General features: G+C 50.4%; 1 protein-coding gene across 8 annotated transcripts in view; it reads left to right on the forward strand.

The window, feature by feature from the left end:
* The window catches only part of PMFBP1 (polyamine modulated factor 1 binding protein 1), a 2,317,386-nt gene that overhangs the window by 2,034,215 nt on the left and 256,524 nt on the right, over positions 1-26,647 (forward strand). For all 8 annotated transcript variants that reach the window (XM_078668626.1, XM_078668631.1, XM_078668625.1 and 5 more), the window contains 2 exons: positions 1,280-1,389; positions 1,518-1,592. In XM_078668626.1, coding sequence (XP_078524752.1) covers positions 1,280-1,389; positions 1,518-1,592 — 185 coding nt within the window. The remainder of the gene's footprint in view (positions 1-1,279; positions 1,390-1,517; positions 1,593-26,647) is intronic.

Genomic DNA, 26,647 nt, shown 5'->3' on the forward strand with positions numbered 1-26,647 from the left:
TCTGCTTTGTGTTTAAGCGCAAGAAAGTGATTGGTAAGGCATGTGGATTGTTTGTTGCAGCGAACTGTGCTTTTATGTTCGCTGATGAGAAGTTTGATTTTCCGTGATGTATGGCCTATGTATCTCAATGAACACGGACATGTAATCATATAAATGACTCGATCCGAGTTGCAGTTTGTATGGGTTTTCAAGATCCATGGCCTCCCTGAGCCAATATCCACAGATTCTGTCTTGCCGGTCTGGGGGCACACGCTACACGAGCCACATGGATAGTGGCCTCGAACTGGTGGAAGGTTCCACAGTGTGTTTGTGCCATTGTAAGAATGTGATTTCGGTCTTGTGTGTACCAAACTATCTTGTAGGCTTCATCTACATCGCTACACATGTTCACTAAACATTACTGCCTGGATAGTCAAGTCCGGAGAGAGGGCTTCTTTGGCCATTCGGTTCTCTAGGATTTTCTGGTGTGAACTTAGTTCGCAGACCCACCTCCGGGGTCGGTATTGCTGGGGAATCTATTCTAAGGTAAGGAATCTATAACTAATTGTCTCTTTCAGATGAACAAGTTACTTACCTTCGGTAACGATATATCTGTATGAAACACATATCAGTTATAGATTCCTTACCATCTCACCCATCCTTCCTGTTCTGCAAACTGACTTCTAGAGTAAGGGACTCCCTTTCAGAGCCCTAGTTTTGTGCACCAGTTGTCAGTGTCTTGCATGGCTCTGCGCTTCTGGCGTGGAATGTCATGTAAATTACTGACGTCAGCGCGCATGTGCGGTGTCTTAATAGATACCCCGACTTTATTCCGGCGATCATGATGCCAATGACGAACAGGGACTCAAACCAAAGCCACCTACCGACGTGCAGGGGTACTGCTGAGAATAACGTGGGGGTATTTCTAAGGTAAGGAATCTATAACTAATATATGTCTCTTACAGATATATCGTTACAGAAGGTAAGTAACTTGTTCTTCTGTGCGAGAGCAGGTGATGTTTGTTTAGTAGGAGTAAGTGGGCGCTCAGTCTGTGTGTGATAGGAGCGCATGTGCTTACATTGAGGAGGAGTCACTCGGAGAGAAACAATGCTAAATGTGAGTGTTGGGTGTCAGTGAGTGTTTAGTTTGTTTACTGAGAGAAAGAAGGTGCTTTGGTGTGCACACATGCAGACCCTGGACGCATTGTGTGCCAGAGTAGGTCCTTCTAAGTGTGCATGGCCGGAGGCAGCGAGTCAGTGTGCCTGTTGGTTTACATTTGTTTCTTTCCATATCTTGTAGGTGGAAGCACTGCGGCAATCCCTTGATGCATCGCGGTCAGACAGCCGAAGACTCCATAGGGAGAGTGAGCTGGTTGTTTCTAATGTGAACCAGTGGGTCAAGGAGCAGAAGTAAGTGGGTCTTCAAACCAGAGTCCCTAGTACTCCTCCACTTTTCCTTCCAGTCTTGCCTTCCTCTGCTTGTTTTACAACATGCTATTGGTTGTTCGCAAGTCAGTTATATTTGTGTTTTGTTACAGGGACGCCAACGAGAAATTGGGGTGCAGAATACGGGAACAGAGCAAACAGATTGCACAGCTGATGGCTGAGAAAGAGTAAGTATATAAATCCTGGAGTATGGTTCGGGAAAGCAGTTAGAAGTGGCTCAATGGGCCTCTTTAGGAAGCTGGCTTTTTTTACATAGTGTTCCAAAATGAGGTACACTGTGCAGACAAACCTTATTGGTTTACAGGGGCTTGCTTTAACAATCCCAAAGTGCTCTATTTTGTGGTAGTGTAATTGAGCAGCTTTAGGTGTATCAGAGGGGAATTTCTGAACATTTGTTGTACACACAGAGCCAATACATGAGACACACACTCAAGAAGAAATTTGAGCCCAATTTAGAAAAATTACTTTAATTTTTATATTTATTTGGACACCAAAATCATCTGAATCAGGTAAGTCCTTTTGGAGTTCTTGGGCCCGATGTAGGTAGCCAAATACCGGTCGGTAACGGCCGAAAATCGGTAAATTCGGCCATTACTGACCGGTATTAGTGCATCGAGATGTATGTCACCAAAAACGTACCGAATCAGTAAATACCAGTCGGTAAAACACCGATTCGGTATTACACGATTCAGAATTTACCGAATACATTTTCTCCGAATCGGTAAATAAGAAATGGTAAGTTGCCGAATCGGTAAATACCGGATTCATATTTACCGAGTCGGTAAATAAGAAGTGGTAAAAAAGGCCATTTGAGATGTAACAAAGTCAGGAAATACCGAATTTCGTGAAATCCGGTATTTAAGAGTCGGTATTTAACCTGGATTGGAAGCAGGTGGAAACCAGGAACAGGATATATAAGAAGCTCCCAAAATGCAACTGTACACCCACAATGGCGGCTTTCTACGTTATTGCAAGGCGGCTACGGATACAGGCAGCAGGAGAGAGGGTCTGGCTAAGGGAGGAGCAGGTATATAGGCAGAGGATCACCCTCTTCCAACTCACTGAAGCAGAGATCCTGCAAAGGTACCGACTCCACCCCAGAACCATCCTGGACTTGATCAGGGACCTCCACCCATAACCCCAAGAGCACACGCCATCCCACCCCATGTACAGGTGCTGTGCTGCCTACACCTTCTTGCCTCTGGGAGCTACCAGCACGTGATAGTCTCTGTAGGTAGAGTGTCCCAGAGCTGCCTGTCACGCTTCTTCAGAAAATTCCTAAACGGCATGATGCAGAGGATGGAGCACTACATTGAGTTCCCTGAGACACCTGCAGAACTAGCAAGGACAAAAACTGAGTTCTATCAACTTGCGCAGTTCCCGCACATCATTGGCTGTATCGATGGGACGCACATCCCACTATGCCCACCTGCAGCAACTGAGCACATATACAGAAACCGGAAGTCCACACATTCAATCAATGTGCAGGTGATCTGCAACGCTAGCAACATGATAACGGACATTGTAGCCAAATATCCTGGGAGTACCCACGACTCCTACATATTCACCAACAGTGAGATATACAGACGCCTTGTGGCTGGTGATTTTGGTGATGGATACCTGCTGGGTAAGTATGTGTGAGACACCCTGACAGTTCATGCAGAAGGAGCACTCCTGAGTATGTGACTAATCTAATTATCCTTTCCCACCCAGGGACAGTGCATATGCCCTGCAGTCATTTGTGCTCACCCCCTACCTGAACCCCTCCACCAGGCGTTATAACGTGGCACACAGAACAACACGTTGCGTGGTGGAACGTACATTTGGGCTGCTGAAAAGTAGATTTAGGTGCCTCCATAAGAGTGGAGGTGCACGTCAGTACACGCCAATTATCTGTTGCAAGATTTTTGCGACCTGCGCCATGCTGCACAATCTTGCCACCAAGGAGGGCACAGAGATAGAACTGACATATCATGAGGACATTGATGATGGGACAGTACAAGCAGATCACAATGCAGCAGGAGCAGCACCAGCAACAGATGGTCGACTGCGACGCGCTGAAATCACCAACAGATACTTCTAATTGAGCGATGACACACAGCCATGTCCAGTGTTTGGAACACTCACTTTAATGTACACAACTGCACCTTCCAAAAAAACATATATCAAATTAACTGCACTTTGCACAATGGTTGGCCAAAGTTCACTTCATTTTGACCTGTCCTGTGTTCAATATGTCTCTCAATGCTTGCGCTTACGCATGATGTTTTGCGAGCCACGTGGCTGGGGGTCTACATGCGCAGTGGTGCCGGTGTCATCAGCATGGAGTCTGCTGCTCCTACGAATGTCCTGAACAGGCGTGCTGGACACACTCCTGCTCGTTGACTCCTCAGTGTCCCCAACGACCATGTTGCCACCTGTGGCTGTCAGCTGTGTCAGCATTGCCTCCATTGCTGAGGTCACCCTCCCCATCCCCCGGGACAAGTCACTGCAGCAGTGTACAATGTCAGTCTGCAGATTAACAGAGCGGCGACACTGCAGGGTGGTAGAAGTTGCCAACCGGTTAATCGACTGATTGAGCAGCCTGACCTCGCGCCTATACCTGCGCCTCTCTTCGTGGTCACTTTCAAGCCTGTCACAGAGGGTGCCCATGCGCACCCCCATGTCCCTCACCCCCTCCGCCATGGGCTCCATCCCTTTGCCCATTGCCTCCATCCCTTTGCTCATGGCCTCCATTCCCCTTGCCATGGCACCTATCCCCCGATCGATGTCCGACATCCTGGTATTCAGGATGCGCACCTGCCGGTGCACTGCCATGATGCCTTTGGCCTGCATACGCTGGACTTTGACCATTGTGGCTTCAAGCCCAGCGAAGACCCCGTGCACATCCTGTTCTCGTGCCCTACGGACACGGTCACCTGCACGGCCAGATCCCAGTGACCCAAGTTGTCCAGCGTGGCCAGCCATTGTTGGTGTACTAGGTCTGGGAGCCTCTACCACTTCCTCATCGGAGCTCTCCAGGATCCTTAAAGGTGGTACGTCCTGCCTCCTTGTCCTCACATGCACAGGGGACCCTGAGCTGGGTGTTGTGGCTTCTGCAGGTGCTGGCTGAGTCTGTGTCTCGAACAGCAGGGGCGACAGTGGCTGAGCAGTGGTGTCGTGCTCCATTGCTGTGGGTGCCTGAGATGTGGTTGTATCCTCAGGGACAGTGCTAGGTCCAGCTGTGTCTTTGGCCTGCTCCCTCGCAGACGTTGTTGTGGTACTACACTCCCCTCCCAGCGCTGCTCTGCGCGATGACTCTCCTGTGAACAGACATGGACAATGATCAGCTGCGTGTTTTCCCAACACCGATTCCTGACACACATTTTCATTTGCCTAGACTGTTTGTGTATGGGGAGTGTGGCATGGCATGCAGGGTTCGGTGTTGGCAGCTTTGATGTATGTACCTATGACTACAACTACCATGATGCTTTGCTGGGGACTACAGTCATGTGTGCTGGATTGTGAGTGATTCACCCACATTGGGGAAGGGGTCTGGGAATGGGTGGGTTACATGTCCATGCATCTTACCTTTCTTACTTGCAGCTCTGGCTGAGCTATCAGCATCCCCGATCCCATGTATGCTCTCAGGCTCCATGGTGGATTCCACAGCTGCTCCAGGTCGGTGAGGCTTGGGGCACGGCTCTTCCCCCCACCGGTTGCTGCTGATTCCTTCCTCTGGGTGGCTAGTTTTTTTTTTTGGTGGTGATCCTCAGATCATTCTGAAAACAATGTACTGGGGTGCACAGCAGTGTTTGTACGAAAGTTTCGTCGAATTTGTTGGTGCCACACAAGTAACGTCAGGTGTCCCTCGGCGTTAAATAATCACAAGAAGAATGTGAGGTCAGTGAACCACTAATCTCATCCTTATGTGCACACAATGTGTTTTCCCAAGCAATTAGGAGTTCCAAACTGTTTCATCAGTGAATCATGGTATTTTATTCACTTTTTCATTTCATTGATCAGTAATCATTTACTACTGTTTTTTGCAAGCTTTCGCTCTTATTTTCAGAGCATAACAATATTCCTTATTTTAAATACATCCAATGCATTTCGGGGCCATTTTGCGCCCCTTCATCAGGGATACTGCGGTAGAAAAGGAAAAGTACCGTGTAAGTATGGTGAGTATCAACTCTGTAATGGGGGCGTGGGACAAAAATCAAAGTGTCCGGTTATAGGGTCACCCTTAATAAAGCCAAGGTACCAGTGAAATGTAAGAAAAAGAAGCCGTCTTACGTGTATTCAAAGGTAGCGGTGAAATGAATCTGGGGGGAAAATTACCCATAGCGAATTACTTTCAGGTTGTAGCAAAAAGCACGTGCAAGGTTACATACGGTATTCCGTTCTCATATATTGAGAAACGGGACTAACCTGTGGGAAAGGTTCTGGGGTTCTGCCAAAGGCGTTCCATTCATCAGCGCTGGTAGCAGCCTGACTACCGGCTGCGGTGTTCGCTAAGGGTCATGTGTTCGCGCTCACGTGGTTATGAAGAGTGAGGAAATACTAAGTTGCAGAATAGCGGTAGTGATTCGAGTAATGCGTATATGTCTGGTGTAGTCATGAGTTGGAGAGAGGGGGGTGTGTGGGAAGTTAAATTAAAAGGTGTAGAGTGTTAAACAGTAATACAAATAGCACTTCTGAAAAAATGGATAATAAACAATAATATACATATATTTCAACGTGGTGGTATCAAAGTGATGCAACACAGTACATTCACACAGGAGACATATTTTTGCTCAGCCGAGCAATTTTTTTTATAGGTAACAGGAAAGTTCTATTCTGTCGTTAAGCCCAAATGGCTTCTGGGTAGAAAGTCTATAGATCCAGGTGTTCTCACATTGAAGAAGGAATTTGGTGTTGTCTCGTCCTTCAATTTTTGATATTGTTTCAAGGATGATAAATTTGAGCTGTGAGATATTGTGGTTCGCTTCCAGGAAATGCATGGCTATTGATGATTTTACAGATTTCAATCGGATGTTTGATTTGTGTTCTGTAAGTCTCGTTTTTATTTTGCGCTCAGTTTTACCGATGTACAGTTTCCTGCAGGGGCATTTTAGAGCATAGATCACGTTGCTCGAGTCGCATGTCGCATTCACCTTTAATTTTATAGTGTGACCTCTCATTGGGTGGTTGATGACATTACCTTTGATGATGGAATTACAGTTCCCGCAGTTCATGCATGGTTTAGTGCCTGTGAATTTCTGTTTTTTGATGGGTTTATGTCGGATAAGTTCACCCAGGTTCTGGGCCCTGGAGAAAGCAAATAAAGGAGGTTCTTTGAAGATTTGTCCAAAGTCTGGTTCTAGATTCAACAACGGCCAGTGTTGGTTAATAATTTGTTTGAATCTCCTGGTGGCTGTGGAGAATTTTGAGACTACCACTGTCCTGGTCTGTTGCTTTTTCTCAGTTGTTTGTAGGAGTTTTGTTCTTTCCATTTTGACAATTTTATCTTTGGACTCTTCGATAACGTTTTGGGGGTATCCTCGTTGTAGGAACTTGGTGGCCACCTCCTCAATGCGTTTTTTAGATTTAATGGGGTCTGATGTAATTCTTTTGGCACGCGCCATTTGTGAGTATGGTAAATGTTGCTTGAGGTTTGGTTCATGGAAACTCGTGAAGTGCAACATGTTGTTCCGGTCCGTTGGTTTAGTGAAGAGACCAGTCTCAAAATTGTGTTGGTTTATGGTAATTTTGACATCGAGAAAATTCACAGTGGTTTCAGAAATTTGCCATGTCAATTGGATCCGTTCGTCAATCTGGTTGAATTTCTCCAGTAGGTGTTGTAGTTCAGTCTCAGAGGCTTTCCAGACGATAAAAATATCGTCAATATATCTAGTTAGGAGTAGTAGGTTTCTTGTCCATTCTTCATTGGCGAAAATGTGGGTTTCCTCATATTGCTGCATAAAGATGTTGGCGTATACGGGCGCCGCTGAATTGCCCATTGCCATGCCTACAAGTTGTTGGTACCAACAGTCGTTATATTTAAAGTAGCTCTGGTATAGGATGAAGAGCATCAGTTCCATCAGGAATGTTTGGAAGTCAATGCCTAAGTCTGTTTTGAGGAGCGCTTGCTCAATAGCTTCTATCCCCAGAGAATGAGGTATAGAGGTGTATAAGGCTCGGACATCAGCAGTACAGAGGATTAGGTGGTCTTGTGGATCGATCTGAAGGTCATTGAGCTTTGAAATGAAATGTGTGGTATCCTTGGTGTATGTCCGCATGGGCTGCACCGTTGGCTGTAAATATTTGTCCAGGAGTTGGCCAATCGGTTCATGTAGACTTCCACACGTAGAGACTATGGGTCTCATAGGAGGGTCCTTAAGATTTTTATGGATTTTTGGTACCATTCTGAGTGTAGGGCTCTTAGGGTTGGTTTTGATCAGGAAGTTTTTGGTCCTGTCATTAATTGTGCCTGCTTCGTGCGCTCTTTCAAGAATGTTCGTCAGGGTTTTCATGTATTCTGTTGTAGGGTTGTTATCCAATTTCATGTATGTTGTAGCGTCCATGATGTGTTCCATGGTCTTCCGTTCATACATATCTCTATCCATGATAACTAGCGCACCCCCTTTGTCGGCCTTGGTACATATGATCCGGTCATTGTGAGACAATTTTTTGAGAGTATCCCTATCTTTTTGTGTGATGTTCCTGGAACTCTTCTGACCATGTTTGATGTTTGCTAGATCCTTCTTGACTCTGTTCTCAAATAAATCCAAGGTTTTATGACTAACTGGTGATTGGAATATGCTGTGTGGTCTTAACCCTAACAGTTGGTCTTGATCTTTGGTGGGTTGTTCCGGTAAGACGTTTTCAAAAAAATGGCGTAACCGTAATTTCCGCATCAGTTTAAATAGACTGACTTCCAGTTCCAAGTTAGTCGTGTTGGTTGTGGGCACAAAAGATGTGCCTTTTTGTAGTAGTGTCTTTTCATGTTTGGTCATTCGATATTCACTGATGTTGATGACAAGTTCTTCACTGTTTATGTCTTCTTCGTGGATTTCTTGTCCTTGATGGTACCTGTTGTGCTTCTCGTAATTGGTGGTTCTTTCTCTTTTTCTTTTTCCTTTATTCTGTCCTCTCCGGGGTCTCCTTTTTGTGCCTGGCCCTGTTCTAAAAAAGGGTTCGGTTCTGTTTGGAAACTTGTAGTTGGTTGCTGCGCTACATTGGTGTCGGCGCTCATGTGAGTTGTGGTGGTCTTCTTCGGTCTTTGTGTGCTATCACTATCAGAAGATGAAGTTTCCGTTTGAGAGTTTGGTGGTCTATTTCTCCTTTTTTGAGCGTAGATCTCCGCCCAAGTGTAAACTTCTCCCAATCTGTAGTCTGTAGTATCTCTTTTGTACTTGCGTATCTTACGTTCATTAATCTCATTAGAGTGTTTCTTAATCTGTGTCTGAACGTCTTCTAGGATTTCCTTTAGTTCATCCTCGGATAGCAGTTTGGATAGTTCATTAGATGTTTCTTCAATTTCCGTGGTGAGTTCCTCGAGTATTCCGGAGAGTTCTTCAATAATTAGTAGGATCAAGTCCAGAGAGCATTTATTCAAGATTTCAAACCATCTTTCCTGGAATTTTTTGGAGTTCTTACAGAGTGATGGTTTCAAGGCGATTCTGAGGCCCCTAGGTATTCGCTGGTTGCGGTGATATTTGACCAGTGTGCTGGCATGCAGTTGTTGGTTAATACGTCTCTTACTTAGATATATCAGTTGTCTTATGTATTGCTCTTTTGAGCACGTGGTAGTCTCCTGTGTGGTCTCTTCCCTAATCAGTGCATAGATTCGGTCTGCTTCGTCAGGTTTAAATGCAAAAGTAGAGGCACGAGCCTCAGTGCTCTTCGCAATTTCTTCATAATTATGTTGCATGTTTAGCGTGCTAACCCAGTTGGTTTGGACACGAAGGAGTAACAATCTGAAAACAATGTACTGGGGTGCACAGCAGTGTTTGTACGAAAGTTTCGTCGAATTTGTTGGTGCCACACAAGTAACGTCAGGTGTCCCTCGGCGTTAAATAATCACAAGAAGAATGTGAGGTCAGTGAACCACTAATCTCATCCTTGTGTGCACACAATGTGTTTTCCCAAGCAATTAGGAGTTCCAAACTGTTTCATCAGTGATTCATGGTATTTTATTCACTTTTTCATTTCATTGATCAGTAATCATTTACTACTGTTTTTTGCAAGCTTTCGCTCTTATTTTCAGAGCATAACAATATTCCTTATTTTAAATACATCCAATGCATTTCGGGGCCATTTTGCGCCCCTTCATCAGGGATACTGCGGTAGAAAAGGAAAAGTACCGTGTAAGTATGGTGAGTATCAACTCTGTAATGGGGGCGTGGGACAAAAATCAAAGTGTCCGGTTATAGGGTCACCCTTAATAAAGCCAAGGTACCGGTGAAATGTAAGAAAAAGAAGCCGTCTTACGTGTATTCAAAGGTAGCGGTGAAATGAATCTGGGGGTAAAATTACGCATAGCGAATTACTTTCAGGTTGTAGCAAAAAGCACGTGCAAGGTTACATACGGTATTCCGTTCTCATATATTGAGAAACGGGACTAACCTGTGGGAAAGGTTCTGGGGTTCTGCCAAAGGCGTTCCATTCATCAGCGCTGGTAGCAGCCTGACTACCGGCTGCGGTGTTCGCTAAGGGTCATGTGTTCGCGCTCACGTGGTTATGAAGAGTGAGGAAAGACTAAGTTGCAGAATAGCGGTAGTGATTCGAGTAATGCGTGACTCAGATCATACCACCTCTTCTTCATGTCGTCAATTTCTCGGTGGGTCACTCCTAGGGCATTGACCTTGCTCTGTATTGCCAGCCAGGTGTTCCTCTTAACAGACTCAGCTACTTGCAGAGACTGTCTCCCGAACAGCTGGCTGTAGTGCTGCACAACCTCCTCCACCAGCACCTGGAGCTCTGTTGGGCTGAATTTAACCTTCCTCTTTCTGTCCTCTCCTTCCTTTTGTGCCTCCTGGGACTCCATGCTGTTTCTCTGCTGGTCTCAGTGCAGCCTGCTCCTCTGTCTCCCCTCCAGCTCTCTCTGCAGTTCTGTTGCAGTTCTGTTGCTCTGCACCTGCATGGGTGTGGCCACCTCCAGGTACTGGGGTGTGGTACTTGCACCTGATTGGTTGATCTCTCAGATGCTTTGTTGTGGGGTGTGGTGGGTGTCCCTGATTGGTGCACAGGCTCACATGTCATGTATTCGAATTTTCGATATCGGAATTTACCGAATTGGTATTTACCGAATCGGTAAATACCGATTCGGTAAATTCAGGTTCGGTGTCTCCCATTCATTCCTATGGGACTGGAAGGCCATAGGGTTGTATGGGTGTTACCGACTCGGATATTACTGATTCGGTAAATACCGAATCGGTATTTACCGAGTTTGAATACCGATTGATACCGATTCGGTATTTTTTACCGGATTTTTACCTACCTTTGGGTTTCCGGTTCATAAATACCGATTCGGTATGAGTCGGTATTTATGAACCGGTAATAAAAAATTACCTACATCGGGCCCCTTGTTTTTAGAGAAACACAGTAAAATACAAAAGTTGTCAGATTTGAGGCTTGAGCTTTAATGCGGTAAGGTTATCCTATGGGAAAAACATATACTGTATATGTATACTTGCAAACGGTTGTTAGAGTTGATCTCTTGGATTTAAGGTGCTTAGGGGCCACGCTTTATAGAACCACAAGCCGTTTGGTTTTACCTGCCCTGGTGTGTCCAGATGCAGAGGTCCTGGTCACGATAGTAGCCTGGAGCGCTACACAGACCAGTCAATGGAGAACCCTGTAACGAGAAAAAGGTTGCAAGTGGGCACTTGAGGACAAGTCCAGCAGAACCCAAAGGTGGGCTTCGCTCTTGAGGGTCTTGAGAGCAAGTGGGCACTGTTGGTTGGCTCAGTCTCAAGCTATGGGGCTCGATTGCCCAGGTGTTTTGTCCTGCGGGTCACTTGCGTTGGAGGCTCTCACTTCTTGGGGTCGAGCTGGTGATGAGGGTAAGCAGGGCCACTCAAGGTGCTGGCTTTAGTGATGCTGACATGCCTCGGCAGTAGGTCGGTCTTGGCAGGATTGGCGATAGGACTGGACACTTCACAAGCCTTGACTGCTGCAAGGCTTGGGTACCCAGGGTATTGGTGCTGGGGGGCTCCTGGAGAGTCTACCGGCTCGAAACTTGCCGCGGAGAAAGGGCTGACCTCTGAGAGCCATGCCATTCTTCTCCTGGGGTGCTGCTTCCTTGGTGGACCTGGTGGTCAGCTGCTCCTCCACTTCAAGAGAGATACTGAATGGTTGATGAAGTGCCAGCAGCCCATGAAGGCGGATGAACAGCTGCTGGATGAGTCGGGTGGATGCAGTTGTCAGGTCAGCAGCAGGCAGGCAGGATTTGGCCCCAATTGCAGAGCTGGTCCACAGTTCTTGTGGTTTTGGCTCTTCTTTTTCCTTCTCTGCTCCCAGTAGACAACTTTGAATTCCTTCAGGAGGACCCACAAGTAATCAATCTAGGGGAGTGTAAGGTAGTAGCCAATGAGCTACTTAGCCCAGGGGTGACTACACCCCCTATATGACCACTTCTGCTAGGGGTGGGCATAATCCTGACCCAGAGTTCCTAGTTTCATGAAAAACAAGATGATGAAACTCTTCCTTCGTAGTTCACTTCAGGTAGCCCACCTTAGGGGTGTGACTAGCTTGAGAGTGACTAGCTATTTTTCCCGCTTGTCCTGGTGCCAAATGGGCCTCACGGCAGGAGGTAGCATTCCCAAGTTTGGGGGGAAGCCGGGGTTGTATATCAAAGGCAGCAGAGGCCTTGAATCCTCTGGCCTTGATATGCTAAAACACTAGCCATCCAGCTGGAGGGGTGTGAACACTTTCCTCTGGAGCAGTCATTGTTGTTGACCTAAGAGAGCACGATTCTTACATGCAGGGGGTCAGAAACTTGTCTGTGGTGGCAGGCTGGACAATACTAGGTAGCCAGCACACTAAGGAACTAGTAGGATTCAAGGGGTACCTCTACGTTGCCCTCTGGGTGGATGCCAGGACAAATCAGATACTGGCATCAGTATGGACTATGGAAGGCGAGGTGATCAATACCAAACACCATTATTTTCAGTGAAGCTGTAGGAAGCTGGCTCTCTATATACTATACCAGAAAGAAGTATAATGTGCAGAGATTCCAGTGGATCCCCAGAGGTTTTTCAGAGGCTAAAGTAGCTAATAATGATGCTCTCTTTTGTGGTAGTATGGGCGAGCATTTAGGTGTATCAGAGGGCAGTGCTTAGCATTTGTTATACACACAGTGACAATAAATGAGGCACACACTCAATGAATAAATCCAAGACCAATTTATGAAAATAAATTCTTGGTTATATTTATTTTGTGGAACCACAGAACTTTGTCTTGAGTAAATAAGTTTTGCAATAGAAATACTTTTCAATATCAAAAGTGGACACTTGGTGCAATTTTCAAACTTTACAAAGTTTTACTGAAGTGCCAATTGGGAAAGAAAAGGTACAGTTTAGGGAAGGAGCTTTGGCACACGGAACCTGGTTGGCAGGGGCCCCTGTGCACTTCCAGTCGAAATGAAATCATTTTCCAGGCAAAAAGTGGGGGCTAAGCTTGTCTAAAAGAGGCACTTTCCTACAGAAGCCATTATGCACCTGGGTAACTCGTAATGACCAGTGGCCAGTACATATGCTAAAAATGGCTCTCTGACTACTTGTAATATCTAGCAATCGAACTAGACATCATAGGGGTATATTTGCTCATGCAGATGTTCCCTCACATGTAATATAATGCACCCTGCCTCAGGGCTTTAAGTCCTGCTGTAGGGGTGATTTACATATATTGTATACAATGTCTGTGGGCATAAGCATACAGGGATTGTGTGATATTGTGTTTTTACAATGGTTTGCACCTTTCCACGGTGCCTGTAATGGCAGTCTGCATGGATTTGGGTGTGGGCCCCCTTAGATTGGCACAATACATGCTACAGCCCTTGGGGACCCTCTTTAGTACCCATGCCACAGGAACCAGGGTACCATTTGCTAGGAACAGGGGTGCTAAAGTCCTTGCCAAATGAGTTACAATTAGACCGTACCTTGTTTTAGGGAAAGAGCACTGGCACTGGGGCCTAGATTGCAGACCTCAGTGCACTGTCAGTGTTAAAAACCATCTAGTACTCACAAATGGGGCAAAATGTGTCTGAGGGGGGGGCAACTGCAACAAAATTGGAGTTTACTATAATCTCCCCATTTCTTTAAATTTCCAATTTGCCTCAGTGGCTGCTGGTGGTAGTCATAAGTGGTGGGGGCAAACAAATTAGTCATATTGACCCACTGACAGGCCCTGAGACACTGTGAACGCCTTTAGGGTCACTGCTAAAACTCTCAATCATGGTACGTTATAAACAATATCTGATAGAGAATTCTAGCCACAGATTCCTTACCTTAGAATTACCCTCAGGCATCAGACAGGATTTGGAAATATTTTGTGAGCAGTACCCCTGCTCACAGATATGTGTCATCATTTGGCTCCATGTGGCGTCATTAGCATCGTCCGCGCTCGAAATCATGTACGCGGTGCTTATATAGGCGCCACCTCGGCTCTCTATCAGTTCTTTGTTTCTGCGCCAGTCAACCACTTTTTGACTATGCTTTTATCAACGCTATGTCAAAGTCTTTTTGAGGTCTAAACTCCTGATGTGGCAGAAAATGTCATCAAAGAAGGCTGGCTTCAAGTTCGGCCGTGCTTGTCATCGATAGATGTCGATGACGGACTGGAACCTGTTTGTTTATGGTGCCTCAAAAGAATCCATGACCCGAAGGACTGTCCCGACTGCGGGGCCATGCACCCGAAGGCCTTGAGGGAGCAACCCCTCACGCTCCTGGTGGCCGCCGCTCAATGCCAGGGTTCCCAGTCAAGAGGAAGGTCCCGGAAGTGGATGCGGAGTCCAAGGTTGTTGTCCCTCTCCAAGTCGTCAAGACTTTCAGGTAAGTCTCAGTCTCACAAAAATAATCTTAAGTGTGCTTCGACTCCACCTCCTACGTCGGCCAATGAGATGAGGAAGCGTATCCCAAGGCCCGGTTCCACTGTGGAGTCAGCACCTGGGCTGACTCTCACCTCCCCGCATTTCCATGAGCCGGAGTGACCCCGTGCTGAAATTCAGGAGTTTTATGAGGCCATGGTCCTTGTATTTGAGCTGCCTGTTCCCTCTGGCCTGCCTTTGCGCCCCACAGTATTGTGAGGGGTCCCTACTAGATCCATGCCTGCAGTTCCAGCGCCAGTGGTGCCCTAAGGATCCAGAAATGAATCCAGATTGGCACCGGTCATAACCATGTCAACCTTCCCCAGGGCTGGTCCCAAACCTGATGCTCCTGGCGCCGCCAGCGCCCACTGGCAGCACCATCCCTATTCTAATCCCCGACTCCGGCACAGAGCCGAAGAGCCGGCATCCAACGCCGGTGTTAGATGGGAGCCATCCTTTCTAGGTCAAAGCCTGAGCCCTATTCCTATGGCTTAGGACTCTGGGCGGAATGGGAGGGGTTGCTAGACCCTGGAAAATACCAGCCTAATGAATCCTTGGACAGGTGTGAGGATCTGGGTGGAGCCAGTTGACTGGACACGTCTCCAGATACTGGCATGCTTTCTCCCCATGCCATGGCAATGGAGGAGGGAGTGTCATTCGCAATGGTGGTGCAGAGGGCGGCTGAGATCCTGGACCTTAGCTTGCCCTCAGTGGCAGTCGGGACTAATGTCTTGACAGAAGTGCTTCAGCCGGGAGTGTCTCCTTCCGAACCGCTTCTCCCATTTAATGAAGCACTTACTGATTTCCTGCGTGGGGACCTGGAACAAGCCCAGCAAATGGGCTCATGCGAACAGAACAATTGCCTACCGCCACCGCCCTCGTCCAGGAGACCCAGAAAGCTTTCCAGCCTCTGTGTGGAGTGGACGCGGTTCATACTGACCCTGTAGGTCAGGTAGCCAGTGGTCGGATCATCTGCACAGCGGCCACTAGGTCATCCCTTCACAACTTTGCTTAGCTTTGTTGCCTGGATTTAGATATGAGGACTTTTTGCCGATGTTGTTTTTGAGTCTTTGACTCCTGGTGCATGTTAGGGATTCCCGGCTTTAAGGCTTACGGTTCCTGCCGACAGTTGATGTTGTTGGCGGATCTGCACCGCATGTTCCTGTTCTGTATGGAACCCGACCATGACTCCAAGTCGTGTTCTGACTGCCAGACCATGAACCCAAAGTCTTTGTGGGAGCGGTCCCGAAAGGTTCTTGAGGCCCGTCAGTCCGCTCTGCGCCGCTCTAGGTCCCGGTCGCGGAGGGGAGGTCGAGGGACTGGTGCGGAGCCACCACCACCAATGTTCTTGCAAGTCTTCGCACACCTCAGGTAGGTCGAAGCACAAGAAGTCGTCGAAGAAGCATCGTCGCTCTTTGACTTTTCCCCGTCCGTCGGCTGACGCGACAAAGGATGCGGGTGGTGCCTCTCCCGCGGCTCCGCAAGCGGAGCCCGCTTGGTCGACTCCAGGTTTCCTTCCCTTCCCAAGACCCGGTGCAACCCTTGTCCAGCTTCGGAGTTTCTACGAAGCGATGTATGCCATCTTATGGCCTCTTCTCCGGCACTGACTTCACTGGCACCACATCCGCAGCTGACACCGGTTGTGTCCCCAGCCGGCATCGACCCCGGCCTCAACCCCTGTTCTACCCTGGTTCTTTAAGGCCAGATAGGCAACCAGAGGAGGGTGAGGAGGACTGGGATGGGTCTGAAGACCCTTTGACTGACCAGTTGGGTCATGAACCGGACTGGAGAGAGGAACTGGGGGAAGCCAGTGGTCTGGATACCTCACCATACATTGGCATGTTGTTTCTTCCTACCGTGGCTACGGAGGAGGGAGCGTCTTATGCAGTGGTATTGCGTAGGGCGGTCAAGACTCTCAACCTCGTGCTCCCTATGGTGGCTTTCAGGACTAACCTCCTGACAGAGGTGCTTCAATCGGCAACGAGCTCTTCGGAGCCCCTGCTGCCGTTTAATGAAGCCCTAACCTACATCCTTTTGGGCAACTGGTCCAGGCCCAACACAGGGGCTCCTGTGGATAGGATGATTGCCCGACGCCACCACCTGGCCCCGTGCGACCCCACTTTCCTCTCCCAACACCCCACCCCTGAGAGCTTGGTGGTCCAAACCTCCACGTCCAAAGGCGCATTCCCTAACGCACCACCTGATAAGGTATACAAAAAGCTGGACCACCTTGGAAGATGTTTTCTTCCTCCAGCTTGGGACTGCGGTTGGTAAACACCACACGTCTGTTGGGCCGTTACACCCACCCTATGTGGGATACGGTGACGCAAGTGCTGCCCCAGTGCCCGGAGGAGGCCCGGGCTGTTCTCTCCTGTGGAGTTGCTGAGGGAGAGACGCAGCCAAGTTTATCATTCGCTGTGGACTTCACCCCGTTGACTCGCTAGGTAGGACGATTTCCGCATCGGTAGCCCTTTGACGCTACGCCTGGCTGATTTTGACTGGTTTTTCAGGGGATTTCCAAGCTACCCTTATAACCATGCCCTTTGATGGCCGTCGCCTGTTCGGCGACAATGCAGATAACACGCTAGAGCACTTTAAGGACTCTCGGGCTACAGCCAAGTCCTTGGGCCTCTCTACCACCCACCCTGCACAGTCCAGCTTTCACCCCTTTTGTGGCTATAGAAGGGGTGCCCCTCCAGGTTCCGCCCAGAGCCACAGGCCGGTGCAAGCTGTTCAGCCTCTGCGCGGCCGGGGACGTGGCAATCACCGCCGTGGGTCTGGGGCCAGTACACGGGCCAGTCCATCACAGCCCCCTCTGCAGCAGCCTCCAACCCTCCTAGTCCAACCTTTTAGGGCCACCGATCACCAGTGGGCGGCAGGATTCGCCATCACCTCCCCCACTGGCGCACCAGCACGTCGGACAGGTGGGTTTTGCAGATAGTTCGAAGTGGCTACTCCCTAACCTTCGAGACTACCCCCCACCCACCCACCCACCCACCCCAGCCATGCCACCTCAGTACCATTGCATGTCGGTGGATCATCTGGCCCTTCTCCAACAGGAAGTGACAGCTCTCTTGGCCAAGGGAGCCATTGAGCGAGTTCTTTCCCCAGAAGTAGCTCATGGTTGCTATTCCCACTACTATCTGGTGCCCAAGAAGGACAAAGGCCTGCGTCCTATCTTGGATCTAGGGAACATCAACCGCCTTCTCCGGAAAGAGAAGTTAAAAATGGTGATGCTAGCTCAGGTCCTTTCTGCCCTCGACCCTGGGGACTGGATGGTAGTGATGGACTTGCAGGATGCTTACTTTCACATCTCCGTCCTGCCGGACCACCGGCGATACTTGCGGTTCACGGTAGGCCACGAGCACTTTCAGTTTACCGTGCTCCCCTTTGGCCTTACCAGTGCGCCTCAGGTGTTCACGAAAGTGATGGTGATGGTCGCAGCTCATCTGTGCAGATCAGGGGTTCCAGTCTTCCCCTATCTTGACAACTGGCTGTTGAAGGCGGGCTTGCCCCAGGCTGTCGTCTCCCACCTCCAGACTACGGCCGACCTCCTGCATTCGCTGGGGTTTTCCATCAATATACCGAAGTCACACCTGTCTCCCTCACAGAAGCTCCTCTTCATCGGAGTGGTTCTGGACACAAGGCATTTTCGGGTGTATCCTCCCGAACAGCGAGTCTGGGACATTCAGGCTATGATTCCGATTTTTCAGCCTCTGTCCCAGGTTTCGGTCAGGATGACCCTTCGGCTGCTGGGCTTGATGGCCTCCAGCATCCTGCTTGTGGATCATGCCAGATGGCATATGCGGGCTGCGCAGTGGGATCTGAAGTTCCAGTGGGCACAGCATCAGGGCAACCTGCCCGATTGCGTCCAGATCTCAGAGGGCACTGCATGCCAATTGCAGTGGTGGGTAACGAACCAGGATTGGGTCAACAGCAGATCCCTCTCCCTTCCCCAGTCAGAGTTCACAGTGATGGCAGATGCATCACTTCTGGGGTGGGGCGACCACATGGTAGAGGCGGAGATCAGAGGCCTCTGGTCACCGGCGGATTGGGCTCCACATCAACCTTCTGGGGAGGAGTAGTCCAAGTGTTCACGGACAACACCACCGCCATTTGGGACTTCAACAAACAGGGTGAGGTGGGGTCATGGACCCTTTCTCAAGAGGCTCTCTGTCTCTGGATACGGCTGGAACATCAGGGCATTTCCCTGGTGGTTCAACACCTGGCGGGTTCACTGAACGCCAGGGTGAACAAACTCAGCTGCAGGTGCATGATGGATCATGGATGGCGTCTTCACTCGGAGGTGGTGCAAGGTCTCTTTCAGCAGTGGGGAGAGCCTTGATTAGATCTATTTGCCACCGAAGAGAATGCACAATGTCAGCAATTCTGCGCATTGCAATTTCCAAGGTGGCACTTGCAAGGCGACGCTTTTCGTCGCAAGTGGAGTTGCGGTCTTCTATACGCCTTTCCGCCTATACCACTTCTGCCCACAGTGCTGAAGAAGATCAAGCGCGACCGGGCCCAAGTCATTCTGGTGGCTCTGGATTGGGCAGAAGAGTCTGGTATACCGAGCTGCTACACATGGCCATCTATCCTCTGATCACACTGCCTCTTCGGGAGGATCTTATGTCACAGCACCAGGGGATGGTCCTTCACCCGAACCTGTCTAGTCTACACCTCCTTGCCTGGAGATTGAGCGGGGCAGTTGACGGCTTTTGACCTGCCTCCCGACGTATGTGATGTTATCTTGGCAGCCAGGTGTCCCTCCACTAAGACTGTATATGCCTGTAGATGGAACACATTTGTGGCATGTTAAGCAGCAAAGACAGTGGATCCCCTTTCTGCCCCTCTTTCACAGCTTTTCTTGTTCCTTCTTTCTTTGGCCCAGCAGGGCTCTGCTCTGGGCACTATTAAGGGCTCCCTCTCAGCCATTTCACCCTTTCATAGGCTTCGTGATCAGCCTTCTCTTTTCAAGTCCCCTGTTGTAAATCGCTTTCTTAATGGCATTACTCACCTTTTTTCTCCTGTTCCCTTCGTAATGCCTCAGTGGGATTTGACCTTGGCTCTTACTTACCTAATATGTGCTCCTTTTGAGCAACTTCATAACTGTCCTCTTAGACTGCCTTTCTGGTTGCCATCACTTCTGCTCGCAGGGTGAGTGAGCTCCAAGCTCTTTCTTCAAAACCTCCTTTTCTGGCTGTTCATCCGGACACGGTTGTCCTTCGAACTCGTCCATCCTGGTTACTTCTTTCCACGTTGGCCAAACCATCACTTTGCCCACCTTCTTTGCACCTCCGCATCCTTCTAAGGAGGAAGACAGGCTCCACCGTCTGGATCCCAAACGTGCGCCTTCCTTTTAATTGGATCTCACAAAACAATTCCGGGTGGATGACAGCTCTTTGTTGGCTATGTGGGCGCTAAAATAGGTTGGGTCATATCCAAGCGGACCATCCCTGGATGGGTCGTTTAATGTATCAAAGCTAGCTATTCCTTGGCAAAGAAGGAGCCTCGGGTGGGGCTACGTGCCCATTCCACCAGGGCGGCAGCAGCTTCCACCGTTTTGGGACGGGGAGTCCCCCTTAACGACATCTGTCGGGCAGCAACGTGGGCATCTCTGCACGCGTTCACAAAACACTACTGCCTGGACAGCCAAGTCCGGAGAGACTGCTTCTTTGGCCGTTCTGTTCTCCAGGACTTTCTGGTGTGAACTTGGTTCGCATACCCACCTCCGGGGTTTGTATTGCTGGGGTATATATTGTAAGGTAAGGAATCTATAACTAATTGTCTCTTTTAGATGAACAAGTTACTTACCTTTGGTAACGATATATATGTGTAAGAGACATAGATTAGTTATAGATTCCTTACCGCCCCACCCATCCTCCCTCTTCTGCAAACTGACTTCTAGGGTTAAGGATTTCCTTTAAGGGCCCTAGTTTTTGTGCACCAGTGGTCAGAGTCTTGCATGGCTCTGTGCTTCTGGCATGGAAAGTCGTGTACAGAACGGACATCAGTGCGCGAAGGCGGCATTAAGTAGCTGCTGCAACATCATCCCGGCGACCACGATGCCAACGACGAACGTGGAGCCGACCAACGCCACCTATTGATGCGCAGGGGTACTACTGTTGAAAAAATTCTCTGCATCCAGTCTGATGCCTGGGGGTAATCCTAAGGTAAGGAATCTATAACTAATCTATGTCTCTTACAGATATATCGTTACCGAAGGTAAGTAACTCGTTCATCAAGGCTATTGGCACCAGTGTTATGCTTCAAAGATGCATGTGAGTGAAGTTGACTGCATTTTCTAGCAATGTGTGAAGCGTCCCTAATCGAAATGCCCTTTGAGGGCACAGACATTTTAAGTGGACTCAGCTCTTGAGATATTTGAAGCTATTCGAGCCAATGATCTCTGTGGGTTTGCTTCCCCCACCAAAACAGTTTCCCCACCATTCCAATGGGCTAGCCTGTAGGTAAGATCAGCCTTTCCAACAGGTGGTGCAGTAGACCGTCCAGTCCTGTCAGTCGCAGACGTGTCACAGACACCGCACAGGGAAGCTGATCACCAATTCTTCAGTTCCTTCCTCCCCACTTTAGTTCTAAGCGGCTCATACCAGGGCCTTGCAGTGGGCTTATTGTGCAGTATTTGAAACAGCGATTTAAAGTTCGTAGGTAGCTCAAGCCTCCAGAGGACCTCGAATAATACCTCCACTAAAGGGAGGATAGAACCTTGGCAGCATGTAATAGTTCCTCTGCAGCCTTCATATCTGGTTCTAGCTACCTTACTAGTGCAAATATTGAGCGCTGTGGATCATGTTAGTTAAAGCCTGGCAACCCTGGAAACAGCCGGCAGTATCTTATTTGCCAGTATTTTTGTGAGTATTTTTGCATCAATATTTATTAATAATAATGGTCATTATGAATCACAGTGTTGTGGTAGCTTGCCCTGCTTTATATCTAAATGAATAATGCTTCCCTCATTGTCAAGGGGGGGGAGAGGTTGTCCAATTTCTTTCTTGCCTCCTCACATACTGCCAGGAAATGCAAGGCAAACAACCTTGCAAATTCCTTCTAAAATGTACTGGGCTGTTCATCAGTGCCTGGAGTTTTACTCCCTGAGAGAATTGTATTGACTTTTGTAATTTTTGGCCTTTCTAACAGGTTATGACAGAAATTCCTGATGCATATACATTATTTCTCTTTGTGAGGCACGGAGCTTTATAAATCAGTATAAAAGGACATAAATGGTCCCATCATGTCTTCCATTTCATATTTTTTGCTGCCACGTTTCTTAAATACTGCAATAATTTCCCTGAAATAATAGACTTTTTACCATTGCTGTTATATTCCTTTCTGGCCTCTCCCCTTCCCCATAACGACATACCTCTCAAACATACAGGTATATCTGAAAGAGACACGTTAGTGATAGATTCCTTACCTTAGGCGTCAGACTGGATCCGGAAATTTTTGCGTAGCAGTACCCTTGAGTGTCGGTAGGCGTCGTCTGCGGCTCCGCGTCCGTCATCGGCGTCATGGGCGCCGTGATGACGTCGTCGGAGTACTTAGACGCCGCCTCCACGTGCTGACGTCAGTTCTTCTTTTTTCCGCGCCAGCAGCGCAGATCCGGAAAAAGTGGTACCTTAGTCTTTTTTGACTAAACTTTTTTGATCTCTTTTGATCATTCTTTTTTGAAGTCTTCGACTCCGAACGGTGCCGGTAGGGATGCCAGGTTTTAAGCCCTGTGAGGATTGCGACTGACTGATGTCGGTCACCGACCTTCACCGTCGGTGTCTCCACTGTCTCGGCGTCGACCACGACGACAAGACCTGTTCCGACTGCCGGGCCCTGACTTCGAAGGCTAGGCGGGAGCGGTCCTGCAAGCGGTTCGAACTCCGGCAGTCGGCCCCGCGCCAGGAACGGCCCCGGTCCGGACGGAGGTCGAGGGACCGGTCGCGGGAGAGGAGCCATTGGAGCTCCGGGAGTCGACATTACTCCTCAGGGTCGAAGTCGTCAGGTAAGCACAAGAAGTCGAAGAGACGTCATCGCTCTTCCGACTCCCCTCGACGCTCGCGCGACGCGGCCGGCGGTTCAGGTGGCACCGGCCACGCGGCTCCGTCGGAGTCGCAGGCGTCGCGTCCGGCCCCATACCCTCCGGTCCCTGGGCCGCGCGTGACGCCGGAGGAGATCGAGTGGTTCCTCATGGCCATGAGGTCCCTCACTCCCCCGACGGGCTCCGCGACGCCTTCGGGCCTAGCGGACCCGTCTGGGGGCCCTTGCGGGTCGGGTGCTTTGGCCCCAGCGCCGCAGGCCCCTACTGGATCCGGTTCCGGATCCGGGTCGTCGCCGGTGGACTTGACGACCTCCACGGCGCCGGTCCCTCAAGTGTCACCCCTGATGCCTCCCTCGACCCAGTTCCGGCGCTGCTTTCGACGCCGTTCGGAGAGTTCACTTTCCATGAACCAGCCCCATCCTTTGATAACCCTGAGTACCAGGAGATGGGTGATGAGGCGTATTGGGAGGGGTCTGAGGACCCTCTGACACGTGAATGTCAGTCCCAGGAGGACTGGACAGGTGGACTTGGGGATGCCAGGGGTCTGGACACCTCGCCGGACACTGGCTTTGTCTCACCTCCTACCGTGGCTACGGAGGAGGGGGTCCCCTACAGTGTGGTGTTGACGAGGGCGGCCAAGGCCTTGGGCCTTGAGCTCCCCGTCACGGCCGTGAGGACTAACCTCCTCACTGAGGTCCTTCAACCGCAGTCAAGCTCGGCCGAGCCTCTGCTGCCGTTTAATGAGGCCTTAACCGACGTTCTTTTGGGCACTTGGTCCAGGCCCGCAACAGGTTCGCCTGTAGATAGGAATGTGGCCAGACTCCACCGCCCGGCCCCGGGAGACCCTTGTTTCCTGTCCACCCATCCCATCCCTGAGAGCCTGATGATCCAGGCCTCCAATTCCCAGACCGCATTCCCATCGGCCCCGCCTGACAGGGAATCCAAGAGGTATGAGCAATACGGCAAAAAGGTATTCTCCTCCCTGAATCTGGGACTGCGGTCTTCCAACACCGCATGCCTCTTGGGCCGCTACACCCACTCTCTGTGGGATACGGTCGCGGACGTGCTGCCCGAATGCCCGTTGGAGGTACGAGCTAAACTCGGCCAAGCCCTTGTGGAAGGCCGAGATGCAGCACACTATTCTATCCGGTGTGGACTGGATACCACCGACTCCCTGGGCAGAGCGATGGCAACGACGGTGGCGATTCGTCGCCACGCCTGGTTGAGATCCGCCAACTTCTCGACTGATGTCCAGAACACACTCATGGACATGCCGTTTGATGGCCGTCGCCTTTTTGGCGACAAGGCAGACCATGCGCTTGAGCGCTTTAAGGACTCCAGGGCTACGGCCAAGTCCTTGGGCCTCTCGGCCCCGCGCCAGCAATCCGCTGCCCTTCACTCCTTTCGTGGCCACGGAAGGGGTGTACCCACACGTGCTGCCAGCCACGCTCCGCAAGGTAATACCCAACGCGGTGGCGGCCGTGGAAACCGCCGTGGCGGCGGTCGGGGACAACGGCGAGGTCAATCCACACCTTCCCCCTCAGCATCCGCCTAAAAACCCTCCTAGTCCGTGCTTTCAGGCCCATGTGATGCCAGTGGGGGGCAGGGTTCGCCATCACCCCCTCCACTGGCGCCCTGTCACGTCGGACAGGTGGGTGCTGCAAATCGTCCGAAGAGGCTACTCCCTCCCCTTTGAGGCGACCGCAAAACCACCGCGTATCGGGAGATCATTTGCGGCTTCTGTAGGACGAAGTTACGGCCCTCTTGGCCAAGGGGGCCATCGAGCTCGTCCCTGGGCCAGAAGTAGGGTGTCGTTGCTACTCCCACTACTTTCTGGTACCCAAGAAGGGCAAAGGGGGCCTACGCCCTATCTTGGACCTAAGGAAGGTCAACGGCTTCCTCCGGAAGGAGAAGTTCAAAATGCTGACACTGGCTCAGGTCTTAGCTGCCCTGGACCCAGGAGACTGGATGGTAGCGTTGGACTTGCAGGACGCTTATTTCCACATCCCCGTCCTGCCGGCCCAATGGTGCTACCTGCGGTTCACGGTTGGCCACGAGCACTTTCAGTTTACCGTGCTCCCCTTCGGCCTTACCAGCGCCCCACGGGTGTTCACAAAGGCGATGGCGGCGGTCGCAGCTCATCTGCTCAGGTTAGGGGTTTCAGTCTTCCCCTACCTCGACGACTGGTTGTTGAAGGCGGGCTCGCCCCAGACAGTCGTCAACCACCTCCAGACAACGACAGACCTCCTGCACCCGCTGGGGTTCTCCATCAATGTGCCGAAGTCACACCTGTGCCCCTCTCGGAAGCTCCTCTTCATCGGAGCGGTTCTCGACTCGGCGCAGTTTCGGGTTTATCCTCCCCAACAGCGGGTCCGGGATATTCAGGCTCTGATTCCACTCTTTCAGCCTTTATTCATGGTCTCGGTCAGGTTGACGCTGCGGCTTCTGGGGCTGATGGCCTCCTGCATCCTACTGGTGCATCACGCCAGGTGGTGGATGCGGGCTCTGCAGTGGGACCTGAAGTTTCAGTGGGCCCAGCATCAGGGCAACCTGTCCGACCACGTCCTGATCTCGGAGGGCACTGCGAGACAGCTGCAGTGGTGGCTCACGGACTGCGATTGGGTCAGCGGCAAATCCCTCTCCCTTCCCCAACCGGAGCACGTAGTTGTGACGGATGCGTCCCTCCAGGGCTGGGGAGGCCACATGGGAGAGGCGGAGATCAGAGGCCTCTGGTCTCGGGCGGAGTCCCGGCTCCATATCAACCTTTTTGAGCTGAGGGCGATTCGTCTAGCACTGAAGGCATTCCTCCCCTCTGTCCGGGGGAGTGTAGTGCATGTGTTCAGGGGCAACACCACCGCCATGTGGTGCTGCAACAAACAGGGCGGGGTGGGGTCGTGGACCCTTTGCCAGGAGGCTCTGCGCCTCTGGCAGTGGCTGGAACGCCAGGGCGTGACCCTGGTGGCTCAACACCTGGCAGGTTCTCTGAACGCCAGGGCGGACGAGCTCAGCCGTCGATGCATGATGGATGGCGTCTGAACTTGGAAATGGCGCAAGGCCTCTTTCAGCAGTGGGGAGAGACTTGGTTAGATCTATTCGCCACCGAAGAGAACGTGCAATGTCATCTGTTCTGCGCGTTGGAATTTCCAAGGCGGCACTCGCTCGGAGACGCTTTTCGTCGCGAGTGGAGTTGTGGTCTGTTGTATGCCTTTCCGCCTATACCACTTCTGCCCAGAGTGCTGAAGAAGATCAAGCGTGACTGGGCCCAAGTCATCCTTGTGGCTCCGGACTGGGCACGAAGGTACTGGTATCCAGAGCTAATCAGTATGTCAGTCGATCCCCCGGTTCGTCTGCCTCTTCGGGAGGACCTTCTGTCGCAGCAGCAGGGGACGGTCCTCCACCCAAACCTGTCCAGTCTCCACCTCCATGCTTGGAGATTGAGCGGCGACAGTTGAGGCCATTTGACTTGCCTCCTGAAGTCTGTAATGTCATTCTGGCAGCCAGGCGTCCCTCCACAAATTCGGTATACGCCTGCAGGTGGAACAGATTTGTGGCATGGTGCACAGCAAAGGCTGTGGATCCTCTTGCTGCCCCTCTCTCTGAGGTTCTGCTCTTCCTTCTTTCTCTTGCCCAGCATTGCTCTGCTCTGGGCACTATCAAGGGCTACCTTTCTGCCCTTTCAGCCTTTCTGAGGCTGCCTGATCAACCTTCTTTGTTCAAGTCCCCTATTGTAAATCGATTTCTGAAGGGCATCACACACACGTTCCCTCCTGTTCCGTTTGTGATGCCTCAGTGGGACTTGAACCTTGTTCTTACATTTCTGATGTGCGCTCCCTTTGAGCCTCTTCACAACTGTCCTCTCCGTCTTCTCACTTTGAAGACTGCTTTCCTGGTTGCCATCACCTCAGCCAGGAGAGTGAGTGAGCTCCAGGCCCTTTCATGTACTCCTCCTTTCCTTTCTGTCCATCCGGACAAAGTTGTGTTGCGTACTAAGCCATCTTTCCTGCCCAAGGTTGTCACGGCCTTCCACATCGGGCAGTCTATCACCTTGCCCACCTTCTTTCCGCCACCGCATCCCTCTAAAGAGGAAGAGCGGCTCCACCGTCTGGACCCAAAACGTGCGCTTT

The sequence above is a fragment of the Lissotriton helveticus genome, chromosome 12 (assembly GCF_964261635.1).
Source record: "Lissotriton helveticus chromosome 12, aLisHel1.1, whole genome shotgun sequence".
Taxonomy (NCBI): Eukaryota; Metazoa; Chordata; class Amphibia; order Caudata; family Salamandridae; genus Lissotriton; species Lissotriton helveticus.